Source organism: Fundulus heteroclitus, chromosome 6 (genome assembly GCF_011125445.2).
Source record: "Fundulus heteroclitus isolate FHET01 chromosome 6, MU-UCD_Fhet_4.1, whole genome shotgun sequence".
NCBI lineage: Eukaryota > Metazoa > Chordata > Actinopteri > Cyprinodontiformes > Fundulidae > Fundulus > Fundulus heteroclitus.
The window spans coordinates 13,847,175-13,869,266 of NC_046366.1; the positions used below are offsets into that span (position 1 = coordinate 13,847,175).

At 41.4% G+C, this 22,092-nt stretch overlaps 2 protein-coding genes across 3 annotated transcripts in view; one reads left to right on the plus strand and one right to left on the minus strand.

The window, feature by feature from the left end:
* The window catches only part of LOC105935919 (muscleblind-like protein 1), a 57,686-nt gene extending 57,367 nt beyond the window's left edge, over positions 1-319 (minus strand). For both annotated transcript variants that reach the window (XM_036138107.1, XM_036138106.1), the window contains exon 1: positions 205-319. The gene's annotated coding sequence lies outside the window, so the exon portion shown is untranslated. The remainder of the gene's footprint in view (positions 1-204) is intronic.
* A 7,000-nt stretch (positions 320-7,319) lies between these two features.
* LOC105935918 (cullin-3) lies at positions 7,320-22,056 on the plus strand. Its single transcript, XM_012876530.3, has 16 exons — positions 7,320-7,617; positions 11,301-11,498; positions 11,600-11,713; positions 16,412-16,572; positions 16,688-16,802; positions 16,885-17,113; positions 17,208-17,353; positions 17,464-17,640; positions 17,751-17,921; positions 18,614-18,721; positions 18,930-19,054; positions 19,148-19,244; positions 19,350-19,484; positions 19,995-20,181; positions 20,572-20,717; positions 21,735-22,056. Exons 1-16 carry the CDS (start codon positions 7,558-7,560, stop codon positions 21,864-21,866), a joined length of 2,301 nt encoding a protein of 766 aa, XP_012731984.1. The 5' UTR covers positions 7,320-7,557; the 3' UTR covers positions 21,867-22,056.
* The last annotated feature ends 36 nt before the right edge of the window (positions 22,057-22,092 follow it).

Here is a 22,092-nt window from a genome sequence, read left to right on the forward strand (position 1 = left end):
GGCTCTTTACGAATTGCTTCCAATTAAAATTTCATGTTTTTTCGGTCGATAAATCAATATGATAAAACACGTCGACTGTAATTTATATGCAATAATTGAAATTAAACTGAGCGTTTACTATATACCAGCATTGACAAAGTAAATTTAAGAACCAAAATATACAAAACCTTTCCCTATGTCTGAAGATATATTCCTTTAACTTACCACAGAGCTCCAAGCAGCAGCAGCAGTCTCACTCGCTCAAGCCTGAAAGGCTGCTGCAACTTGAGGGTTGGAAGTCAATGAAATTGGGCCTTATTTAGCCTCCCCAGCATTACAAGCTGCCATGAGCGAGAGAGAGAGAGAGAGAGAGAGAGAGAGAGAGAGAGAGCATGTGTGAGAGAGCGAAAGAGATCCTTCCCTTTTTAAGACTCTTTGGACGGCAAATGGCACCACCGCATTCTTATAAGTAATTTGACGATGAAGAGAGAAAATGGTTTGAGACAGGGCAATTTCTATGACTGTCTGAGTCTAAAAGTTGCAAATTGAAGCAAATAAAATTTGAGAACATTGAAAGTAGTTAACTTCACCTTCTGGTCCTGGTTGTCTCATCGCAACCCAACAGTCAAAAGAAATGCAGGCAGCTTGGATCTGCAACTGGATCCCAGGCCGGTATCAGAGCAACCTGTAATAAAATCACACTGGTAATTAGGTGAGAAGAGACGACTAATCTAGGAGTCTATACTTACACCCTCTACTTAGTTAGGCCCTGACACTGTCATATAACCTTAAATAATACCAACCTTCACTGTAACTAGATGCATCTGGCAGATGAGCCCTCTGGCTGAGTTTCATGTGGCAAAGAGGTGAAGAGAGGGAAAAAAATAAGAACATAATTCCAATTTAGCATCAGCCATTATTGCAAAAATTAGCCCTTCTATTTTAGCTTAAAATGGCTGAATAGTTTGGAAACATAAACGCCTGCACTGTCACTGCATAAAAAAAAGAAGTGGATTAATGATCCAGACATGCCAAGCGTTGGCTTTAGAAACAAATAGCAGATGAATGCGATCTGTTTGTTAATGCATGTCTGACAACGCATGGCAGTGGAAAAAGAGCAAGGCATTACAGCTAGTCGGTGCATTTATGAAAATAATAGACACATCTCTCCATTAACTGTGGCAGTCCATGTATTCAAAATAAAAGGATTAGACAGGGATTAGTCATTGATTCTTAATTCCCCTTAGATCGTGCAGTGTTTTCTCGTGATATAACTGCACATGTATTATTGAAGACGGTGATCACATGAGCCATGGTATGGAATACAGAACAGGATTAGACACGCTGGTGTGGTGAAGTACCCTCACAACGCATAGCAGGCAGACACGTACGTAGTTGTAATTTTGCTTCATTTGTATAAAACACCCAAAGCAGAGAGTGATTCAAATTAATCCCATTAGTCTGTCTGAGGTCCCTGTCCGACCACCCTGCATAATAAGGAAACAGAGGCTGCAGCAAAATCTAGAAACGGATTTCATGCAGAAAGACAGGCATGCCTCATATGACTGACTGGGACATAAATATCTCAAAAGAAGTAAATTGACTTGTTCTACTGTTTAGATTGTTTTATATCAAACATAAGGAGATATTGGTTTAGTTAAACTTACAACCCTGTTCCATCCAGCCATCCATCTCAGTGACTGGATGGATGGATGGATGGATCATGAAAAGAAAATTGCATATTTTGAAGACAAAACCTGTACCACATAAAAAGGAACGGGAACAAAAATTCCTCCGCCAAATCAGGAGGCTTCTTGCTGTGAGCGGACAGTACTGACCACCGTTTGACTCGCTGGGACCAGATTAGCAGCTCGTTTCAGAGAGGAAATTGTCTCAGGCAGCTTCTCAGCAATGTCACTACAGCGGTTTTTGCTGCATTACATAGAAACAAGTTTCATCGCACTGCCTAAAGGAGTCAGACTCTTAAACAGAACGAGAACGCACGAAGGACAACCTCACATTATTATAAACCGGTTGTGAGGTTATTCATTGTCAAGAAGAACTTTTCTTATAGTCGGCTGATAGCAAAAAACAAATAAAGTATTTGAAAATCACTTAAAAAAAACACATCTTCCTCACTTAGTAACCTAGCAACCAGTCACCTCAACATGGAAGCCATTGTGATTCTTAAAATTTCCCCACATAATTATATCCCTCTGCAGCCAATCACATGAGGCCTTGAGCCATAAATAACAGTCTGCTCCCCTACAGAGCTGAAGTCTGTGCCATAAAGTCAACAAACACTTTCTCCAGTAGTGAGGTCCCGCGCAGCACGGGATTGGTCTAGCTAGCTCAAATTAAGATAAACACAAGAGCAGAAAGACAGGGGGGGGGGGGGGGGGGGGAGAGAGAGAAGGGGGTGGGGCACGAATGTAAAGTCTGGCTGGAGTAGAGTGATAGAAAAAAGAGGAAAAGATAAACAAATGCAGCCTATGATTATGGCGTCGGTTATGGAGGCTCTTTAATGAGAGTGTGGCTGTGTCATTGCAGAGTGAGCAAAGAGTTGGTGAAGTAAAACATTACTATTTGAAACACAGGACCGCCGGAAGTTCAATTCAGACAGCTTAACAAAATGATTGCACTATTTTCCCAAAATAATATAACTATCTCAATAGCAGAGCCTCTAGTCTGGGCTGTTTGCTCTCTACTTTTAAGGCTCTTGCAGCAGCTACCGCGGCGCTGTTAAACAACTTAGACTCTTGAGCATTATATTTAGATTTGATGACCAATGCTACAGTGTGACTCATTAGGGTAATTTAAGATATCAGCTCAATATGTTAGCAAATTATGTTTCCAATTATAATCAGATCACATCACGTCACATGGCTGGAAGAGAATTTTTATTACATTTGCTCACTCTGGGGTGTGATAGATAAGACTGGAAATGTTCTTAGTGTGTTGTTATGAGTCAAGCCATTTGTGCTTCTTTGAAGATCTGATAGTTTATCAGACTTCTTCATTTCACATCGTCACTGTCGTTAAGACTCGGTACGACAAAATGGCGACATAGTTGCATAAAGAGGAAGCCTCTTTTTTTTTTTTAGATAAGCTGATATTTAATTTTCTGCAACAAAGCCTTTTGAAACAAACACATTAAAACGCAAACAAATCCCAAATGCATCAACTTAACATATATGGTCACCCACTTCCTGAGGTTTGTTAAACATAGATGAAATCAATAAATTAGTAAGACGAAAAGAAAAAGTGATAGGTCTCGTTTTTAGCTGTTCTTATACAGGGAACTGAGCCTTTTGAGACCTAGAAAAACTTAAGTGCTCATGCCTATAATAAGGTACGAGTAAATGTTTAGGCATACACAGAAGCCGTTCATGTTGTGGTTGCTCCTCATGTCTCTGTGTCTGAGTTTAGGCCCTGACAGCAGGCGCGAAGAACCTTATGTCTGTTCTTTTTCAAAGTTTGAAGGCATTACAGTAAAAAAGTAATGAAGTAACTCAACCATTATTAGCTTTTGTTACATTGACATACTTCAGCGTGCTTTTATTTTGCTTTTATGTGATAGACCAGTACGAGACAGTTCATGATTGTAGAGTGGAAGGAAAATTATTCATTGTTCAAGAAGGCCAAGTAAACAAGACCAAGACCAATGTCACAAAATATTAAAATGTTTAAGGGGTACAAATACAGAGCCAAGTATTTTCAAATTTATTTGAGTAATCCTGAAGGGCAAATCTTCATCTTTATATCCACCAAGATGCAGATCCACCAAACCTCTCTTTCAGTCTCCAGGCGATTTTCTTCAGTCCTCCCAATTGGGATGCTACTAGCCTACATTCCTCTCTTCAAGGTTGGCGCTGATGGCAAATTAAATTACTTGTCCTGTTTTGCAGCGCTGGCGCCAGGTCAACAGCATATTGGCTAAAATGATGAGTGCAGGATTCTGAAGATAGATGCATTTGTCCTGACCTGTTGGTGTCATGTTTGCAAAGCAGGTAGCGGCAAGGGAAGAAGAAGCTGAAATCAGAAGCAGCGTCTTAAATTCTGCTTCTGTAATCACCTGCACGAGCAAAAAAAATCAATGCTTCTTTGCTTTCAAATGTGCAACTTTATACTTTCATTTTTTGGGCCTACCCTGCTGATGGAGGACGTAATGTGCTTGCACTTGGAGTGAAGCTTGACTGCATTAGCTCTAATTTTATTAAACTCAGTGCAGCACACGCCACCTCCTGGAGATGTAAAATATGACATGGGATGAAGATGAAAGTCATACTTATTTTTCAACACATCTGTCTTTAACTCTGGCTTTTTGTGCAGCAAAAATCCCATTGCATTCAATTTCTTACTAAGCTAAGAAAACACTCTCTCAGCCGAGTCCTCCATTTTTCAGCCACAGTACCCTTCTGTCCAGCAGCCTCTCTGAATGTCAACAGCAGCATGTGGAGTTTATCTATCACTTGCAGAGGGGGTTGCTATCAGCGGACAAACATCTTACATACTACTCTGTGGAATGGGAGGAACGTATATTGTGTTAGGTGCTGTTCAACACAACACGAAAAAACAAGCACCTTCATATTAGGACTCAAATGGCAGTCGAAAGGTTGAGAAAGAGACAGAGAGAGAGAGTTCTGTTCATAGTTACAACAGGCAAAGTTAAAATTGAGCAAAATGTTGGGAGACATCATTGTGTCCTAAACCGCACCACTTCATTTTACACACAGATGTACTTTTAACTTGTGTGTTCCACCCAAAAAAAAGAAGCCTATATGCCCGGTTATGCAACTGGCTTAATAACAGCTAAGGTTTAAATTGTGTTTTGGTGTGAATACCTTGTCAACCTTGAAGCGACGTCATCCACATTGTGATGCTAAAGCTATTCAGGGTCAGCCCCACATTATGTGTCTGATTTGCCGCCTGATTGTAGATAAAAACACAGACGTGAAGCTGGATCTATTGGAAGCTGCAGAGCAGCAGGGCTTCTAAAACAGATGAACGAAAAGCATCTTTGATTACTGATGATAAACCATCACGTAAACAAAAGATGAGGTTTCCGCAGACGGTCCGGTGGTCACCCTTCTATTAACTCTACATTATTCATCCTTAAGTCAGCTAATGCCGTATTTGGAAACTTTAATATACATGTTTGAGACAGAAGCAATATAATTATATAAAGAAAGAAAAGGACATTTGAAAATATCAACAACTTTGTTATACACCTTTATGAATGTATCCGTATTCTAATTCTAAGATAATTCAGGCTTGGTTTAAAAAACAAGATTATTCCGAAACACCTTAAATTGCTTTGCACTGACAGAAGTATATTTGAGGCGAAGGGGGGAGGGGGGTCGTTAAAAATATATTGTTAAAGAGGAACTTGAACAGTGATTAACTTCCCTTATTGTTTTTAAGAGTTGGGGACAACTGCATTGATCTGACAGAAGCGAGAGTGTAAAGTATTTATTAAGGTGGACTGGATTCCTTAGAAAAAACTATTCGGACAGGGTGGAGGACCTTGATAACAGCACCACGGACAGTGCCTATAGAAAATTAGACCAGACATTCTTAACCAAGTATAACTAGTCAATGGGATGTCCTGGTAAAACCATCTAGACAACCTTTATGAAACAATATTGAAAATCAGGACTTAGACAAAAAAAGGTGGATTGCCCCCTCTGGGTTGGGCATCAGTCTCTGCCTAAGTATCTTGGTGTCTTGTTCATGAGTGATAGTAGAATGGAACGAGACATGGACAGACAAATTGGTGTTTCATCTGCGGGCACTGCTCTGGTCTGTTGTGGTAAAGAAAGAGCTGAGCCAAAACGTAAAGCTAAGAATGCCTTGGGGTTGTCCAGAATGAGCAGGAGGATGCCGCTGGGGGGGGGGGTGGCATGACTGGGTTTCTCTTCTGTAAATGTTGCCTCTGCAACCCGATCTCGGTTAAGTGCAAGACAATGGATGGATGGATGGGACTTCCCTTTTTTAGTTTAGATGGTGAGGTTGCAAAGAAAAAATAGAAAAAAATCGTATTTATTGCATCGCAGGTGAAGGATGACGTTTGATTATACGCAAATTTTTTATCAGAAGTAGAATATTTTTTTATTAAATGGTCCTCAGAAGCTAAAATTTTGACTGGGAAAGTCAAAGCGTTCTCACTAACCCCAATGTCAGTACCCATGGTGGCTGCCTTTCATAGTAAACCTATTGATAGCTGAAGTGTAAATATTTGATTTATAGTGTTTGAAAATGCAAAACACAGAGAAACACATTTAATTTGAACATACTACTAATAGCAGTTTTCCCTGTCACCTAAAGTTGGAACTAGAAAAAAGTACGGGGTGGAGAGGTCTGATATCATTCCCAGATCAAACGGCACATGTAGCTTAGCCTCCATCATTGATTTGGTTTGTCATTTTCAGTTGGTACTGGAAGTTCCTTAAAAATTCTCCACAGTATTTCTCTTTTATAAGAACTAAACAACTCATCTTTTGGTTGTTGGTGCTTACTAGCACTATTTTACAAGTAATTTGTTTGTGTTTATCATGCAATTAAAAGCAAACTCCTTCTGAGAATCATTCAAATCAGGCAAAGGGCAACTAGTGGTGCGATTTTAGAATTAAGGAGTTGAATAATGGTTTGAGGTAACATAGGTCTGCATGGGTCTAAATTAAACTATTTTATTTCATACTTCCCAGCTGGATACATGCCATTACAGTGTATTAATGACACATTATTTAATTCAGTAATTCACTTGTACAGTCTTTCTAAAGTCAATACACTGCATATGTTTTAATATATAATTTGTATTTACTCTGCATTTAGTTCCTAATTGAGTCTGAATCAACTTGACATGTCTGATTTATCTTAGTTTTTTAGCGTTGATAATTCAGTGTTATGTTGACTGGTTCAGTATATTGGACGATTAAATGTTTAAATTAGTTGCGAACATTTTAAAGTGAACAATGCAAAATGTTTCAAGTGAATCTAAAACTGAAATATTAGTGGTTAATACACTTGCTGAAGCTTATAACAAAATGAAATTCAGTCATAAATTGAGAAACAACAAGCCTTGCTGCATAAATTCCGTCCAGCAGCATTAAATAGTTTGTTCCTACCAAAAACAAAAAGCATTTTCTATTTCAGAGTGCTTGTAAATAGTTTGAATTTTACAAACCAAAAATTAAACCAAAAGAAAGTGTAATACTTACACTAAGAAGCTGGAATGTGATATTAGCATCAAAAGCTAATCTTGAGCAGTGGGTTCAACTATTAATGTCGACCTGTGGAACGCACCTGTCACTGTTGTGACGCTACAACTCTCGCGAGATTTCCGGATTGCGCAGTGGAGAAGACTTCGTCCGCCATCACTGCTTACAAGCTAAAACATTAGCCGAAACATTCTCGGGAAAGCGGCTGACAACAGTTGAACGAACGCAGACACCGACCGCATTCCCATTAGGGAGGTCGTTACGCGTCCATTCTTCTGTCCTGGCGCAGATATCAGACTCGCAGCTGCCTTTCATGTAGTCTTTAAGTCAACTTAGTAACGAAAGTCTCTAAGTAATCATGTCCAACCTCAAAGGCGGCACCAAGAAGGACACCAAGATGAGGATACGAGCCTTTCCTGTGAGTATCATTAGACGAAAGCCCGGTTTTTGAAAGTTGGGCGTTGGAAATGAAAGATCTCTGTGTTTGTAGCTGTCAGCTAGCTAGTAGCTCAAACGGAAAAAAAAATAATAAAATAAATAAAAATAAAATAGCCGTCATTGTCAGGGGGTGGCAAACTGCAACTGTCCGAACAAATCATCTGAAGCACAGAAGCTGTCATATGGTCTGATCCAGACGGATTATTTTCGTGATCGTTTCGAAATGGTTGCCGTTAATTGTCAGAAGCTAATGTTAGCCATATGCGAGGAAACTTCCAAAAAAACAAGCTAGTCAGGCCTGTTAGCTGGCATGACGTTTGCCAAGTTCCTCTCTCTGGCTGTCAGCGGGTATCGTCGCGCATCATTACGTGATAATAAGCGCTTACGCTTTCCAGGACTCGGTGCACGTATGCTTTTGTAAAGGTGAACATGCATTTCTTTGAATGCTAGTGGCTCTTCGTAGGCGACTGAGTGTACATACTTTTAGGTCTAGTGAGGTGGAGACAAAAAAAAAAAAACGCGACCAGCTGTGTGATCTCAGGTGTTTTGGCAACATCTCCAGAAGAGCTGCCTGTCAGAAGGCACGGTTTAACCTGAAAGAGCGTTTAAAATGTCAGGGATGCATAGTATGAAAGGCGAGACAGCTGGTCTGTCTGAAAAGCTGCATTTCTGGGGGAAATTTGCCCATCAGAGAGCCTAGACTCTTGGTTTACTCGTTGTGTTACATTGAAACCTTTAGCATAAACAAAGAGGTAAAGTCTAAAACTGACAGAAATTGCTTTTAGAGATAACCGTGACCTGTTCAAGAAGTAACCTTGGATGATCAATCCTCTTTTCAGGGGATTAGAACGTCTGTTATTTCACTTGTATGTGACTTTTATTTAGCCCAAAGTTCCTGGTCGGTCAGTGTTGAGCATGTTGGGGAATGATCTTCCGGGAAACAAGGAAAAGCAACGCTCCGTTTGCAGAACCTTCATCGCAGTGTGCTGCTCCGCTACCGAGATCCCTGGAAAGGCGTGCACCCAAGCTTTGGAATTGAACCCAGGATGGTCGGTGGCATCGAGGACCATAACTCCATCACCTCACCACGCAACACCCTGTTTCCAATTTCTAATAGAAGTTGGACCGGGTGTGTGTGTGTGTGTGTGTGGCCTAATTAAGCCTGTCTCCACACATCCAATCAATTTGGTTTGCAACACATAGGAGCTTGGAACACATTAATTAATTTTTGATTATTCTTATTATTTTTAATCTACTTATTTTCCATACCAACACCACTGACCCTGGGGTGTGTCGCTGCACTTGCATGAATTCTATACTCTAGGCGTATTTCCTTGATGTTACCATCAAATGTCTTTTTTTTTTTTTTGGGAAGCTGAAAACTGTAAAAGCGCACAGAGCGCTGTTTTTGAGGTGACGGCGACATAATCGGCACACTTCAAAAATAGAACTAAAAATAAGTAAATTTTTCTTGAAATGAGTGTATTTATACTTTATTTGAGCAGGCAAATAAAATAATCTGCCAATGGAATAAGATTTTAGCACTTAAAATAGGAAGAACTCATCTCCATCACCTTATTTCAAGTGCAGTATATCTAATTATCTTATTTTAGGGGTCAAAATACTCATTCCATTGGCAGATAATCTTATTTACCTGCTCAAATCAAGGACAAATGCACTAATTTCGAGAAAATATTACTTATTTTTAGTTCTGTTTTTGCAGTGCAGCCGAGTGACTGGAGCGCCAAAGCGACTAACATACAGCCGCGCGAGGATATTCTGCTCCCGAGGCTAAGTTGGTTTATTTTGCACCGTTAGGAGTTTATACCAGCCGTTTCACTCCAGCCTGATGTTCGGGACAGTGTAAAGAATAAATCAGGTGGCTGATCTTTAAGTTGGCGCTCTTTTAGACGCTAAGCGTGTAGGTTTTTTTTTTTTTTTGTCGCCGCATCAAACGTTTGCTCTAGCTTCTGTCAGCTTTCTGACTTCTTTGTCTGTGTTTTATTATGTCTAACAGAAAGGTGCCTCTGTAATTGCAGCCTTAAAAGCCCGAGTCTGCCGTAGCGCATCCCCTGACATAGTCTTTACTCGCGTAAGCGAAAGACAACATCTGTGCTGTTGTTCACCGGCGGCTTTGGAAAGGGAAGAGGATGGCTTCACAGCCGGGTTCAAATGGAGGAGACCCGAGTGGAGACGATGTGACCCTTTCTGCTTACAGCAGCCCATGTTTTCCCCACAAAAATCACAGTCTAAATGTTTGCTTCGCTCCTGAATAGAGTCGCTTAATGACGCTAGGGACAAAAGAGCATGGCTAAGTTCCAGGTGCTCCAAAAGAGCCTAAGTCAGTGTTGCTCATAAAAACAAACCCTTTCAGTTGTTTTTTTTTTTTGTGCCTGTATATTCTGGATTTCCAGTATTGTTGAAACAAGCCGGATATTTTTATTACCCATGTCCAAAGGAACATGGCACCCACTTTTTCCTCTGTCAGAGGTTTGGTCCATTCCAGTTAATAAATGCTGACCAAGCTTGCATTTATGTCCGTTTCTCTGGACTTATTTTTAATTTTTTTTCACAAGTCCATTTTTTCGCAGTGGATTAATTAGCTGTCAGCATAAACCTGTAACAATGTTCGGTCCGAAGCTTTCCGTGGCGAAGCGATGATGATGAACAGCTGACGTGCTTATAACATCAGGGGCCTTTCTGGCTTTGCACAAAGATGTACCTTTTAAACAGAAAAATTTAGACAAGTAATGAGGTGTTTTTTTTTTGTTTTTTTTTTACAGTCGCAGTATAAAATCGTCTCTGGCATTTTAGGTGTGAATACATAATTACTCATCTAACCCACCTAACTGGTTTTAGAGAAGACAATTAGACAACCAAGCGCAGGAAGACATGGGTCCTAATTGTCAGGAGTTAAAATGTTTTATTGATAGTTGGGGAAAAAAAAAAAACATTTGACTTGAAAGTTCTGGAGTAGCAACAGAGAAAATACTAATAATAATACTTGACTAGAATAAGACAGAATTGTATAATATATATATATAAATTATGAACACTTGGGGGGTTATAAGGCCAGTATGCTTTATCGGCATGAGAGCCAAATCTATAGCAAAGTTACAATCTGTTTTTGGAAAAGCTGCTTAAAAATGGTGTAGAAGTTAAGATGACTTCCTCTGGTGCCAGACGTATGACGACATTTAAACCTTCACTCATAATGCTGTGCCAGCCTGACCTCCACTCGTTAACTTTACTCCCTAAATATTAAACGTCTGTTACTGAGCAAAGCTGGAGTCTAGCTTGTGAACAGCTGTTCATATAATTTCTTGCATCATTAAATACATCTATAATGGCTCTATGACATATTTTCATCCAACATATATCGCCCTTCCTAACCATCTAAACCAGGGGAAAAAAAATAGTTTCTGCACTGAAAGCAGGAGAAATATGCAGCTGCTATGTGCTCGAATGTTTCCTGGTGAATATTTTTGTCGGGTGGTGGACAGACAATCCATGATCTGTCCCATGGCGACACCCATACATTCACGGGCCCGTCTAAAAGTGTTGAAAGACAAACCGTGACGTTGCCAGCCTCGTACGGTGTAGGCATGCGGGATCAGCTGCCGCCCCCTCGACCATGACCTCGCCGTCTTTTGTGTCCCGCAGATGACGATGGATGAGAAATATGTAAATAACATCTGGGACCTTCTCAAGAACGCCATCCAGGAGATCCAGAGGAAGAACAACAGCGGGCTGAGCTTCGAGGAGCTGTACAGGAATGCCTACACCATGGTGCTGCACAAGCACGGAGAGAAGCTCTACACGGGCCTGAGGGAGGTGGTCACAGAGCACCTCATCAACAAAGTAAACCCACGTTTCCCTCCCCGTTCCAGTTATTAAGCACGTTTATTTTTTTGTTCCTCGTTGGTCTGACGTGGCTTGATTTGGTCGTTTTGCGTTCTCAGGTACGGGAAGATGTTCTGAACTCCTTGAACAACAACTTCCTGCAAACTCTGAACCAGGCCTGGAACGACCATCAAACCGCCATGGTTATGATCCGGGACATCCTCATGTACATGGTAGGTGTTCTGTTTTTGAGGTTCTTCCAAACAATAAGGCTTTGTTTTCAGGTCGGTTTGTTTGCTTAATCAGGAACCTGGCAGAGGCATCGGTTTTACCTTTTTGCCCAGCAGCGAGCACAAGATGTTTGTGTGTGTGTGTGTGTGATCCCTCGAGATAAATGCAAGTGCGGGCTAAAACAATAGCCCGGTCAGCGCGGAGATCACAGAGCTCTGCTGCGGCCCTTTTTGTTCCGCGCTTTTCTGCTTTCCTGTCCTGCTCTACCCCTGGCAGTGGCCTGGCTGTTGTTTAACTTTCTATTGAAAACAACTCGGTGCTCATAATCCTAAAAACCTGCTCCCTAACTAGATACGGGCCCGTCTAGAAGATATTACGTCATCTTTGAAGATCCCGTAGACCTTGTGTAACTTGTTGAGGGGATTATTTTTTGGAAGACCATGCTCCTTTGGATCTGTCTTGCTTGACTGAAGTGTGAGAGATTATCAGTGAAGAAAACTGTTATCTAAAACGCACAGTCGTTAAAATGATAAAACTTCATATTTATGGACTGAAGCCTGATAATTAGGCCAACCAATCATTGAGAATGTTGGTTTAAATCTGTGCCTTTATGTGCTTCAGAAATCTTCTACTTCATGTCCAGTTATCGCTGTGACTATGATGCTAAAAATCTCTTGGACACTAGAATACTAGAAAGACGGTAGTCTTTGAGACTAGTGGTGGGTACCGAAGCCTTATCGGTCTTACTGAGACTCTAACCCAAACAACATTGTTTTGCCAATCTTCTCTACCTTAAGAAAGACGCCGAGGGAACTGGTGGGAGGGGCTAACATCCTGCAGCAAAAATACGATTTGCTTTGATTGTCGCGTATCACCAGTCGTCTGTCTGTTGGAAACTAAAATCCACCTTCCTGAGTCCGTCCCTGAAAACAGATGGCCACTTTGTTCTCGGAAAGCACATTTTGGTTGCTACATAGACCCCCATGAATGGATCAGAAGCAGGTCCCAAATGTAATAGAATTAGAATTGAATGAAGTTACGCTCAAGTATATTATAAACTTTGGCAGATCTAGATTGAAAGAGATTTTTACTGAATCAAGAAGCAGGAAGGGAGAAAGGCAGGTAGCCTTCAGGTTTATAACAATGTATAAATTTACGCTATCCAGACAGAAACATAATGAGAGAGACAGAAAGATGGCTGCTGGTATAAAGCTGTGTTCTGTGATATTAACGGATCGCTAATATTCCTCTGGTCAATTATATTAGCTATGAGCAAAGGGTGGAGGCATGACACTTGAAATATAGTCTTGTTATATTGCATTCAAGCTGTCCCTTGTGTTCGCAGTATTGATCGCGCGGATATTGAGATAACTGTGATTCGACATGTCGCGCAGCTCCGCTTTACTACAAAACACGTCAAACATTCAAGTAGTTTAAATTGACGGTTTAAACAATTGACAAGCTTTTGGTTTAATTGAAAAGAATAAAATTGTTCATCCTGCAGGGTTGTCATGATACAAAATGTCAAACTCCATACTGATACTAAGAAAAATACTTGCTACCATATTTAATTCCTAGGGCAACTTTTTTTTTCTTTTTTAAAGGCACAGCAAAAAAAAGGAAAAAAAGATTTATTAGAATATGAAAAACAAGTTACTTCCCTAATTAGGGTAAAACCCCAAGTAGCGGGGGACAATTCCGCCGTCTTTTAGAGGAATACATGTGTAATTTCCCTGTTTGGCAAAGCGGTAGATGAGATAAATGAAGTGCTAATTTTTTTTATGGAAGTGTTAACCTTTGATTAATTATAGCTGCTTATCCTTCGTGTGCCAAAAGTGTGCCTCCATTTGCATGTCAATGTACTGCTGATCTGAAAATAAAGGACCCTTCTTTACGCAAATAAACTTAGTGTCAAAGCAAACATGAACCTTGTGCATTAAAAAAAAACCTTTCTTACAGTATAAACAAGGATGTGATCGAGCAGTGGCCCCGTACAATTTCAGTGATCATACGGCAGCTACAGTTTCTGAATTTATTTATTTTTTTCTGCTCTGTCAGCTTTAGCCAAGCTTCCACCATAACCTGTCTGCTGATTAACATTTATATTCGTACCGCCGTACAATAGAGCGTCGCTTGGACATCTTGCGCACCTGGGAACCCATCTGGGCCGGTGGGGTTCGGACCGGCAGAACACCGTCACTGGGCTGCTTGTGTCCGGGAAGCTGATATTTAAACAAAGCGTCGGCTTGTGTCGTCCAGGAAGTTTACTGCGTCGCTGTTGCAGATCCAGGAGCTTCACTGACCGTTTTGTGTTGCTCTCAAGCACCATTGTGGTAGCGTTAGCTTGTAGCATTAGCGTAGCTAATTAGCTTTTTTTTCCCCCCTGCCTCCTGGGGAACGTTCTCTGAGCTACGTTTATCATAGAGGGTCAAATATGTGTTCTTATGGCTGAACTCTCTGTGAGCAGAGTTTAAAACATCCAGCAGCAGGTAGTTGTTGGGGTCAGGTGAAGCTGCAGGGAGCAGATGTGTGACAATCTGGGTAAATGCGAACGGGTCAGTTTGTATTGATTTTAATGTAAATAAGTATCTTTGAATTTTTTTTTTTTTTTTAGTATCAATTATATTGGCTATTTAGACTGAACAAAGGATTGATCAGTAATGCTTTGAAGAGGAAACCCAGTTGGACTTATATGTTGGCTTAATTATCCCGTCTTAACACATTGTAGGCAGGTTCAGTAAAGTGGCAGTTTGTTAGTCATGTGCTACCGAGTGATTAATGAGTAAAGTTTGCGGTGAAGGAAGTAAAGTCGTTTTCCAACTAGTAAAGGGACACTGGGTGTGCTGAGGACACTTCCAGCGTTTTCCCCTCCCTTTCAGTTTCTTCAAAACCAAAAGGAGCTGGCGTCAGATTCGTCATAACTCCTTCAGAAGCGGCAAAGTGGAAGCAAGCTAGCAAACAATGGCGTTGAGTGGTTAAAAAGCAATAACATTTCTTTGGTCTGACATCACCACGGGGCAGGTTATGTTTGGAGTTAAACCTGTTCTGAAACATGACAGGTTTCAAGACTACAGATCGTTCATGTAAAGCCATTACCTTCCAAACAGCCGGCCCTCAGAGGAAGAGACAGAATTATTGGCCCTGAAAGCTGTAGGAAGTACGGCTGAACGATTTTGGAAAATAATCTAATTGCGATTTTTTAAAATTTTTTTTTTTTTTTTTTTTTTTCCCCAGTTTAATTTATCATGTGTTTTAAAATATATACAATTAACTAATCAATTTGTTTCCTCGCCGTCTGGATTAGTTGCTAAAAGACCCGCAGCATCTGAACTCGGAGCAGTAATGATTGCGTTCTGCCTACAATATATTTAAACCAAAATTGCAATTTTGACTTTTCTCTGCATTAACCACAAGCAACAAAAATGGCCTCTAAATAAAGATGTTTGTAAACAAGGACTATTTTAAATATGAACTTTTAATGTTTCTATTGATCAGAATATTATTCAAGAGAACAGCTTTTAATTTAATTGAACATCAATCCTTGTTGAACATAAAGTGCAACCAACAAGCAAGTCTATGTATTAAACTGATTGACCTGTACTTAATGCTATATATGATTATATAAACTCTAAAACAAGTAATACAATTAGATTATCTCACTGCTGCAACTGTCTTCCCTTCCATGTGGAGGCAAACCCACTTCAAACATTTTACTGACACCTAATGGACGTGTCTAATTCCCTAATTGTTACATAGCCAAAAATTGCTGACCTCTGCGATTTGGAAATTGCGTTTTTTTTTTTTTTTTTTTAAATAACGATTATATTGAAAATGTGATTAATTGTTCAGCCCTAGTAGGAAGTCTGGAGCCGTCGTTTGATTCCAACCAAATCAACCCTGAACTACAAAACTCTTCACACATTCACGTGTGCATAGAAATACATTTGTACTTTGAGTCGGATCCGCGTAGAGCTATTTTAAAACCGTTTTCGTTTCACATTCACGTCCTTATGTTGGTGCAAAGATTAGAAAAGAGCAAAGGTTGCGGCTGACTGAGACCAGAGCTTCCTTGTAACTCGTATAGTTATGCACATGCTACATGTTCACTAAATTATAATAGCATCATAAAAAGAGCTCTCTCACCGATCCTTCACATAGTAAGTAAGAAATAAAAAAAAAAAGCAACGCTCAGCAAACTTGCGTAGTGAAAGAAACGGCCTTTCCAAAAAGCAGAGTAGGGGAGTCGAAATGTTGACACACTAGAGCGGCGTTTAGAAAAGCCCTGATCAGTCAGCCTGGATGGGGAGGGAGAAGCCTGTGGCTCTTTAGGAAGATTGGATTCTTGTTTGGGTAAAGATCATTTAGTGTGATTATTCCCAAAGATAGGGCTGCATCAGGGTAAGGAAAGCGATAGATGAAGTGATGCATCCATATCGCATCGCCACATTCTTAAGACAACAAAGCCAGGGTTCATTGAGCTCAAAGAATAAAGGCTTTCCCTAAAATGCAGCAGCATATATGTGCTATTATATGTGCTAAAGGTGGTTAGTTAAAATATTTGTGACTTTTATCTTTCATCTCGAATACCGGTGTGTCGACGGCAGTATTCAGTACCGTCAGCTCAGCAAGTGAGCGATACATCAAGCCCGATCATCGTCGCTCCTCCTACCAATCGACGTTTTCCCCTCGCTCTCTTCTAGGACCGGGTTTACGTTCAGCAGAACAACGTGGAGAATGTATACAACCTCGGCCTCATCATATTCAGGGACCAGGTGGTGCGCTACGGCTGCATCCGGGACCACCTACGACAGACCTTGCTGGACATGATCGCGCGGGAGCGAAAGGGGGAGGTCGTGGACAGGTAACGTTCTCGTGCTCCTTCGCTGGCCGACGTCCCGCGACCAACGGGTCGGCCGCGTTTAACCCAACAAGGCTTCTTTTTTTTTTTGTTGTCGTTTGTCCGCCATCGACTGCAGGGGCGCCATCAGGAACGCCTGCCAGATGCTGATGATTCTCGGTCTGGACGGCAGAACTGTATACGAGGAGGACTTCGAAGCCCCCTTCTTAGAAATGTCGGCCGAATTCTTCCAGGTGCGTGTGCGCCCGAGGCCTCCGCTCGCTCGTCTGTGGCGCGTCCGCGGTCGGGCGGCTCGTTAATCTTTCATCTTTTCAGATGGAGAGCCAGAAGTTCCTGGCCGAAAACAGTGCCAGTGTCTACATAAAGAAGGTGGAGGCCAGAATCAATGAAGAGATCGAGCGAGTGATGCACTGCTTAGACAAGTCGACCGAAGAGCCGATTGTTAAGGTGGTGGAGAGGGAGCTCATTTCCAAGCATATGAAGACCATCGTGGAAATGGAGAACTCCGGCTTGGTGCATATGCTCAAAAATAGCAAGACAGAAGGTAAATGTGTTTTTCGTTTTGATTACATTTCTAATACCCTTTTATCATTAAACAAGGTAAAAAGAAATGTGTCTTACACATGTATCCCCCTCAGACCTGGCCTGCATGTACAAGCTGTTCAGCCGGGTACCAAACGGCCTGAAAACAATGTGCGAGTGCATGAGCTCCTATTTGAGGGAACAAGGCAAAGCTCTGGTGTCAGAAGAGGGAGAGGGCAAGAACCCCGTCGACTACATTCAGGTACGCTTCCAGAACCGCGTGGCTAACACTCACTGGCTCACTGTTTAAATAATCGCCCTCAACACGGCGATACATGCTGCATCAGGTATGTCTTGTTTTTGTTTCTGCAGGGTCTGCTGGACTTGAAAACACGATTCGATCATTTCCTCCTCGAGTCTTTCAACAACGACAGGCTCTTTAAGCAGACCATCGCTGGAGACTTTGAGTATTTTCTCAACCTCAACTCGCGCTCGCCGGAGTACCTGTCACTGTTCATAGACGACAAGCTGAAGAAGGGCGTGAAAGGGGTATTTGGCTTTTAGAACGCAGCACCGTTTGTTTGTTTGTTTGTTTGTTTTTCTGAGACGCGTTTGAGAGAACCGTGTCTAACCTTTGGTCCTTTTCTGTGTCTGAGCAGCTGACAGAACAGGAGGTGGAGTCTATCCTGGACAAGGCCATGGTGTTGTTCAGGTTTATGCAGGAGAAGGACGTGTTTGAAAGATACTACAAGCAGCACCTGGGTCGCCGGCTTCTCAGCAACAAGAGCGTCTCCGATGATTCGGAGAAGAACATGATCTCTAAGCTGAAGGTGAAAGAATCATTTACTGGTTCCTGTCAGTAAATCTTAAAAAAAAAAAAAAGATCTATTTCAGAAATTCAACTCCAAAAGATCGACTTATTTTTCGCATTACGGAACGGCCATCCTAGTGAAAAGTGCGTCCGCGTACTGCGCTGCTTATGCATTCAGTGTTTGGGCGGGGCTCCATCTGCATTAATTACTGCATCAATGCAGCGTGGCATGGAGGGGGACCAACAAAGGTGTTGCTTTTCTAGCTGCCTTTGCCTCTTCTGCAGCGCTGGGTCCCGTTTCTCTCATCTTCTTCTTGACAGATTCTTGTAGATTCTCTGTGGTCATAAAATGTATCACAGACATGTCAAATGTGATAGTTGTAACCAGGGCTGGACTTAAGACATTGTGGCCCCCTGGGCTCAGGCCACATCAGGGGCCCTTTTTAAAAACCTTTTGATTCATTTCATTCATTTATGAAAACCGTTTATTTTTATTTTTATTTTTTTTTAACTCTAAGCCAAAATCATCCAAACTGGAAAAAAACAAGCGTAAATTCTTGAAATGTATCACTGTGTAATGATGCAGTTGACTTTTTGATGTTATTCTACTTCAGATATGCACCTGTGTCTGCACCCATGTGGTCGTAGTGCCGTGTCATAAATCAACTCCGCCCTTTTTTTTATTGATTTAAATCTTTTCCTCCCTTACAGACGGAGTGCGGCTGTCAGTTCACCTCCAAGCTGGAGGGGATGTTCAGAGACATGAGCATCTCGAACACTACCATGGATGAGTTCAGGCAGTACATCCAGAGCATATCGGTAAGGCCTTAAAAACACGACGGCCGCTGCCGAGTGAAATCTACTTAAAAGTGTGCGTTTTGCTTCAAAAACCCGGCACCGCAGTTATTTCGCCATTGACGGAAACCGGACCGATCCTATAACCTGAATCCTAGATGAGATAAATGCTGCATGATCTGAAGATCACTTTGCAGGACTTCTCTAAAAGCTTTCTCTGCATCAATTCCAGGCCTCTTTAAGCGGCGTAGACCTAACAGTAAGAGTCCTCACCACGGGCTATTGGCCCACACAGTCTGCAACACCGAAGTGCACCATCCCCCCGGCTCCTAGAGATGCTTATGAAGTCTTCAGAAGGTGAGGTGTTCGGCGGCGTGAGGAAGCTATTGCTGCTAACTGTTGGTTTATAGAGCATCTGATGAAAGTGCTGCCTGCCTTTTTATTTAACAGGTTTTACCTTGCTAAGCACAGTGGAAGGCAGCTCACACTACAACACCACATGGGGGGAGCAGACCTAAATGCAACTTTCTACGGAGCCATTAAAAAGGTACTCCCAGGTTAACGAGCAGCTTTTGAATATCAAAGCCGTTTTTAATTAGATTTGGATTTTTTTTTTTATTGCAATTGTGTTCTTTTGCCATTTTCCCTGCAGGAGGACGGCTCGGAGGTGGGTGTCGGCGGAGCACAGGTGACGGGTTCAAACACCCGAAAGCACATCTTGCAGGTCTCTACCTTCCAGATGACCATCCTCATGCTCTTCAACAACAGAGAAAAGTGCACTTTTGAGGTGAGGGTGTCCCGCTTCCCCGAGTCTTTACGCATCACGTAGGCATAACAGTGACCCGCCCTGATTTTATATGGAGCAGGCCCTCCTTTTACTGCAAAGAGCAGGGCTCAAGATGGGCCTTTATGTCGCTCTACGCAACAAATGGCAACCCGTTGTGTGTTCTTTCACTTTTTATCGGAATCATTGATTGATTCCTCTCCACTGTCGCTTCATGCATGCCCAGTGTGAGGGATTGCTGCAAAGCTCTTTCAGGAGGAGTGAACGCTGCTTGTCAAGGCTCGATGATTTGATTGAATTTGTCTTTGTAAAGTGCCTTGAGATGACATGCAGTACTTTGTTGACATCCCTATTTAATTGTTATATTTATAAGCTAAAACAGTTTGATATTGTTTTAGCTTATTTTTAATAAGTGTTTGGAATCTTATAGAAATGTACGCATTGTTAAGTGGGGCAGATCTTTGGTCTGCGTTTTGTTTTTTTAATTGTCATCATTTGGTCCCCTTTCCGTAGGAGATTCAGCAGGAGACGGATATCCCCGAGAGGGAGTTGGTGCGGGCGTTGCAGTCCTTAGCGTGTGGAAAACCTACACAGCGAGTTCTAACGAAAGAGCCAAAGTCAAAAGAGATCGAAAATGGCCACGTGTTTACAGTCAACGATCAGTTTACCTCCAAGCTGCACAGAGTCAAAATCCAGACGGGTGAGTTGAATGTCTGCATGAGTTTACCTTTTATTATCAGGATGGACCCCAGGAAGAATAATCCTTACTGTGGTAGGGACTAATGGGAATCCTTAACTAAAAAAAAAAAAAGATAGCTTATATCAGTTTTTCTTTGTTAAATTTCCACATTTATTTAATTTAATTTAATTTCTCGTTTTAAGGTATTCTATACAGCTTTCCATACCTATTTAGCTCAGCATATGAAAAAAATAGTTTAAAAGCTCTTTGATTTGTTTCATAGATCAATGTGACAGAGGGTAAATGGGGTTTGCATGTTTTTATTTCCATTTGAGTAAACATGAGGCGTTTTTCTTTTAATTTTTTTTTTTTTCATTAATCTCTTTCTTTGCCCGTGACCAACTTTACCAGTTGCTGCTAAGCAAGGGGAATCGGATCCTGAAAGAAAAGAGACACGGCAGAAAGTGGACGACGACAGGAAGCATGAGATCGAGGCAGCCATCGTCCGCATCATGAAGTCGAGGAAGAAGATGCAGCACAATGTCCTGGTAGCAGAGGTGAGGGGCACGCATGTTTTTTTTTTTTTTTTTTTTTTTTTTTCACCTTTTAACCTGCAGTGAAAGCCTATATTGTTGTTCCATTTGAAATGTGATTTAATGGTACTGTTTGTGGTGTGGGGTTGTTCGAAGGAGGAGCACTCCCTGCTTTACCTGCGTCAGGCTTTCTTCACCGCATTGTGGAGACAATGAGAGGAGAGGGGTCCTCAGTAATGAGCCAGTTTTACTATAGCTCATTACAACGGTGTCTTTTTCACCTCCTAGACCAGTGGTTCTCAAATGTTTGCTGTTGCGCAATGAAATGGGTCACAAAGTTTACTTCTATCATTTTCTGTTTCAATGCATTAAAGCTTTTGTTCTGCAGATTACCCAGAATCCCTTTTAAAAAGTATAACCTTTTATATGGGTTAATTTATAACATATAACAGTGGTTTTTACACCAAACAACTAGAATGTTTCAACATTGCCAGACTTTAACTGTATAATATTAACAACAATATAAATGACTTTAAACCCAACTTGTACCTGCCGTCAAAACAAAGGAATAAACAAATGTGTTTACTGCCTGCAGACACAGTAGCTTCTCTCTCTGGAATTTTTTTTACTTTTAACTAGCTATGTACCCCATATGGCAAACAAAAATAAACCAATCAAGCCAATAATATTACAGACAAACTCCAGTTACATAACTTTTTTGTACTTCTTTAGGAGTTTATTAATAGCACTGATCAGACTACCGACTGCAGGTACAGAGCAAACAGCAGGGGGTGCTGTTGTCACATTTAGAAGAGCATCCTAAACCTCAGTTAGTTTCACCAGCTCTATCCTAAACAGAGATTAGCTTGGCCCGTCTTATAAAGCTCCTCCTTCTATACCAACAACAGCAGTGCATGCACCACTGTCCTCTGCAGGAAGGACTTTAGCTCCTCAGCACCTAAGAGCTAAAGCCTCATAAAAAGGCAGCTTGAAGTCTTTCTTTAATCCTAAACCAAAGCTTTTGTCTCCTTGCATCTTCAGGTGACCCAGCAGCTCCGAGCGCGGTTTCTTCCCAGTCCTGTGGTAATCAAAAAGCGCATTGAAGGACTGATAGAAAGAGAATACCTGGCGCGGACCCCAGAGGATCGTAAAGTGTACACCTATGTGGCGTAGGAGGTGATTTGCTGGGGAGTAAAGATCGGAGTGTTTTCTGTGGACTGTTGTTGCGTATGGACTGTAAGTTTCTTTTACAGACAATGACTGGAATCCTGATTCATCGACTCTTGCAAAAAAACAAAAACAAAAAAAAAAAAACACAGTAAGCCCCTTGTATGTGGGACGTGAATACATGGGATAGACGGGGAAAAAAAAAAGGAAATCTCTCAAATGTTCTAGGTGA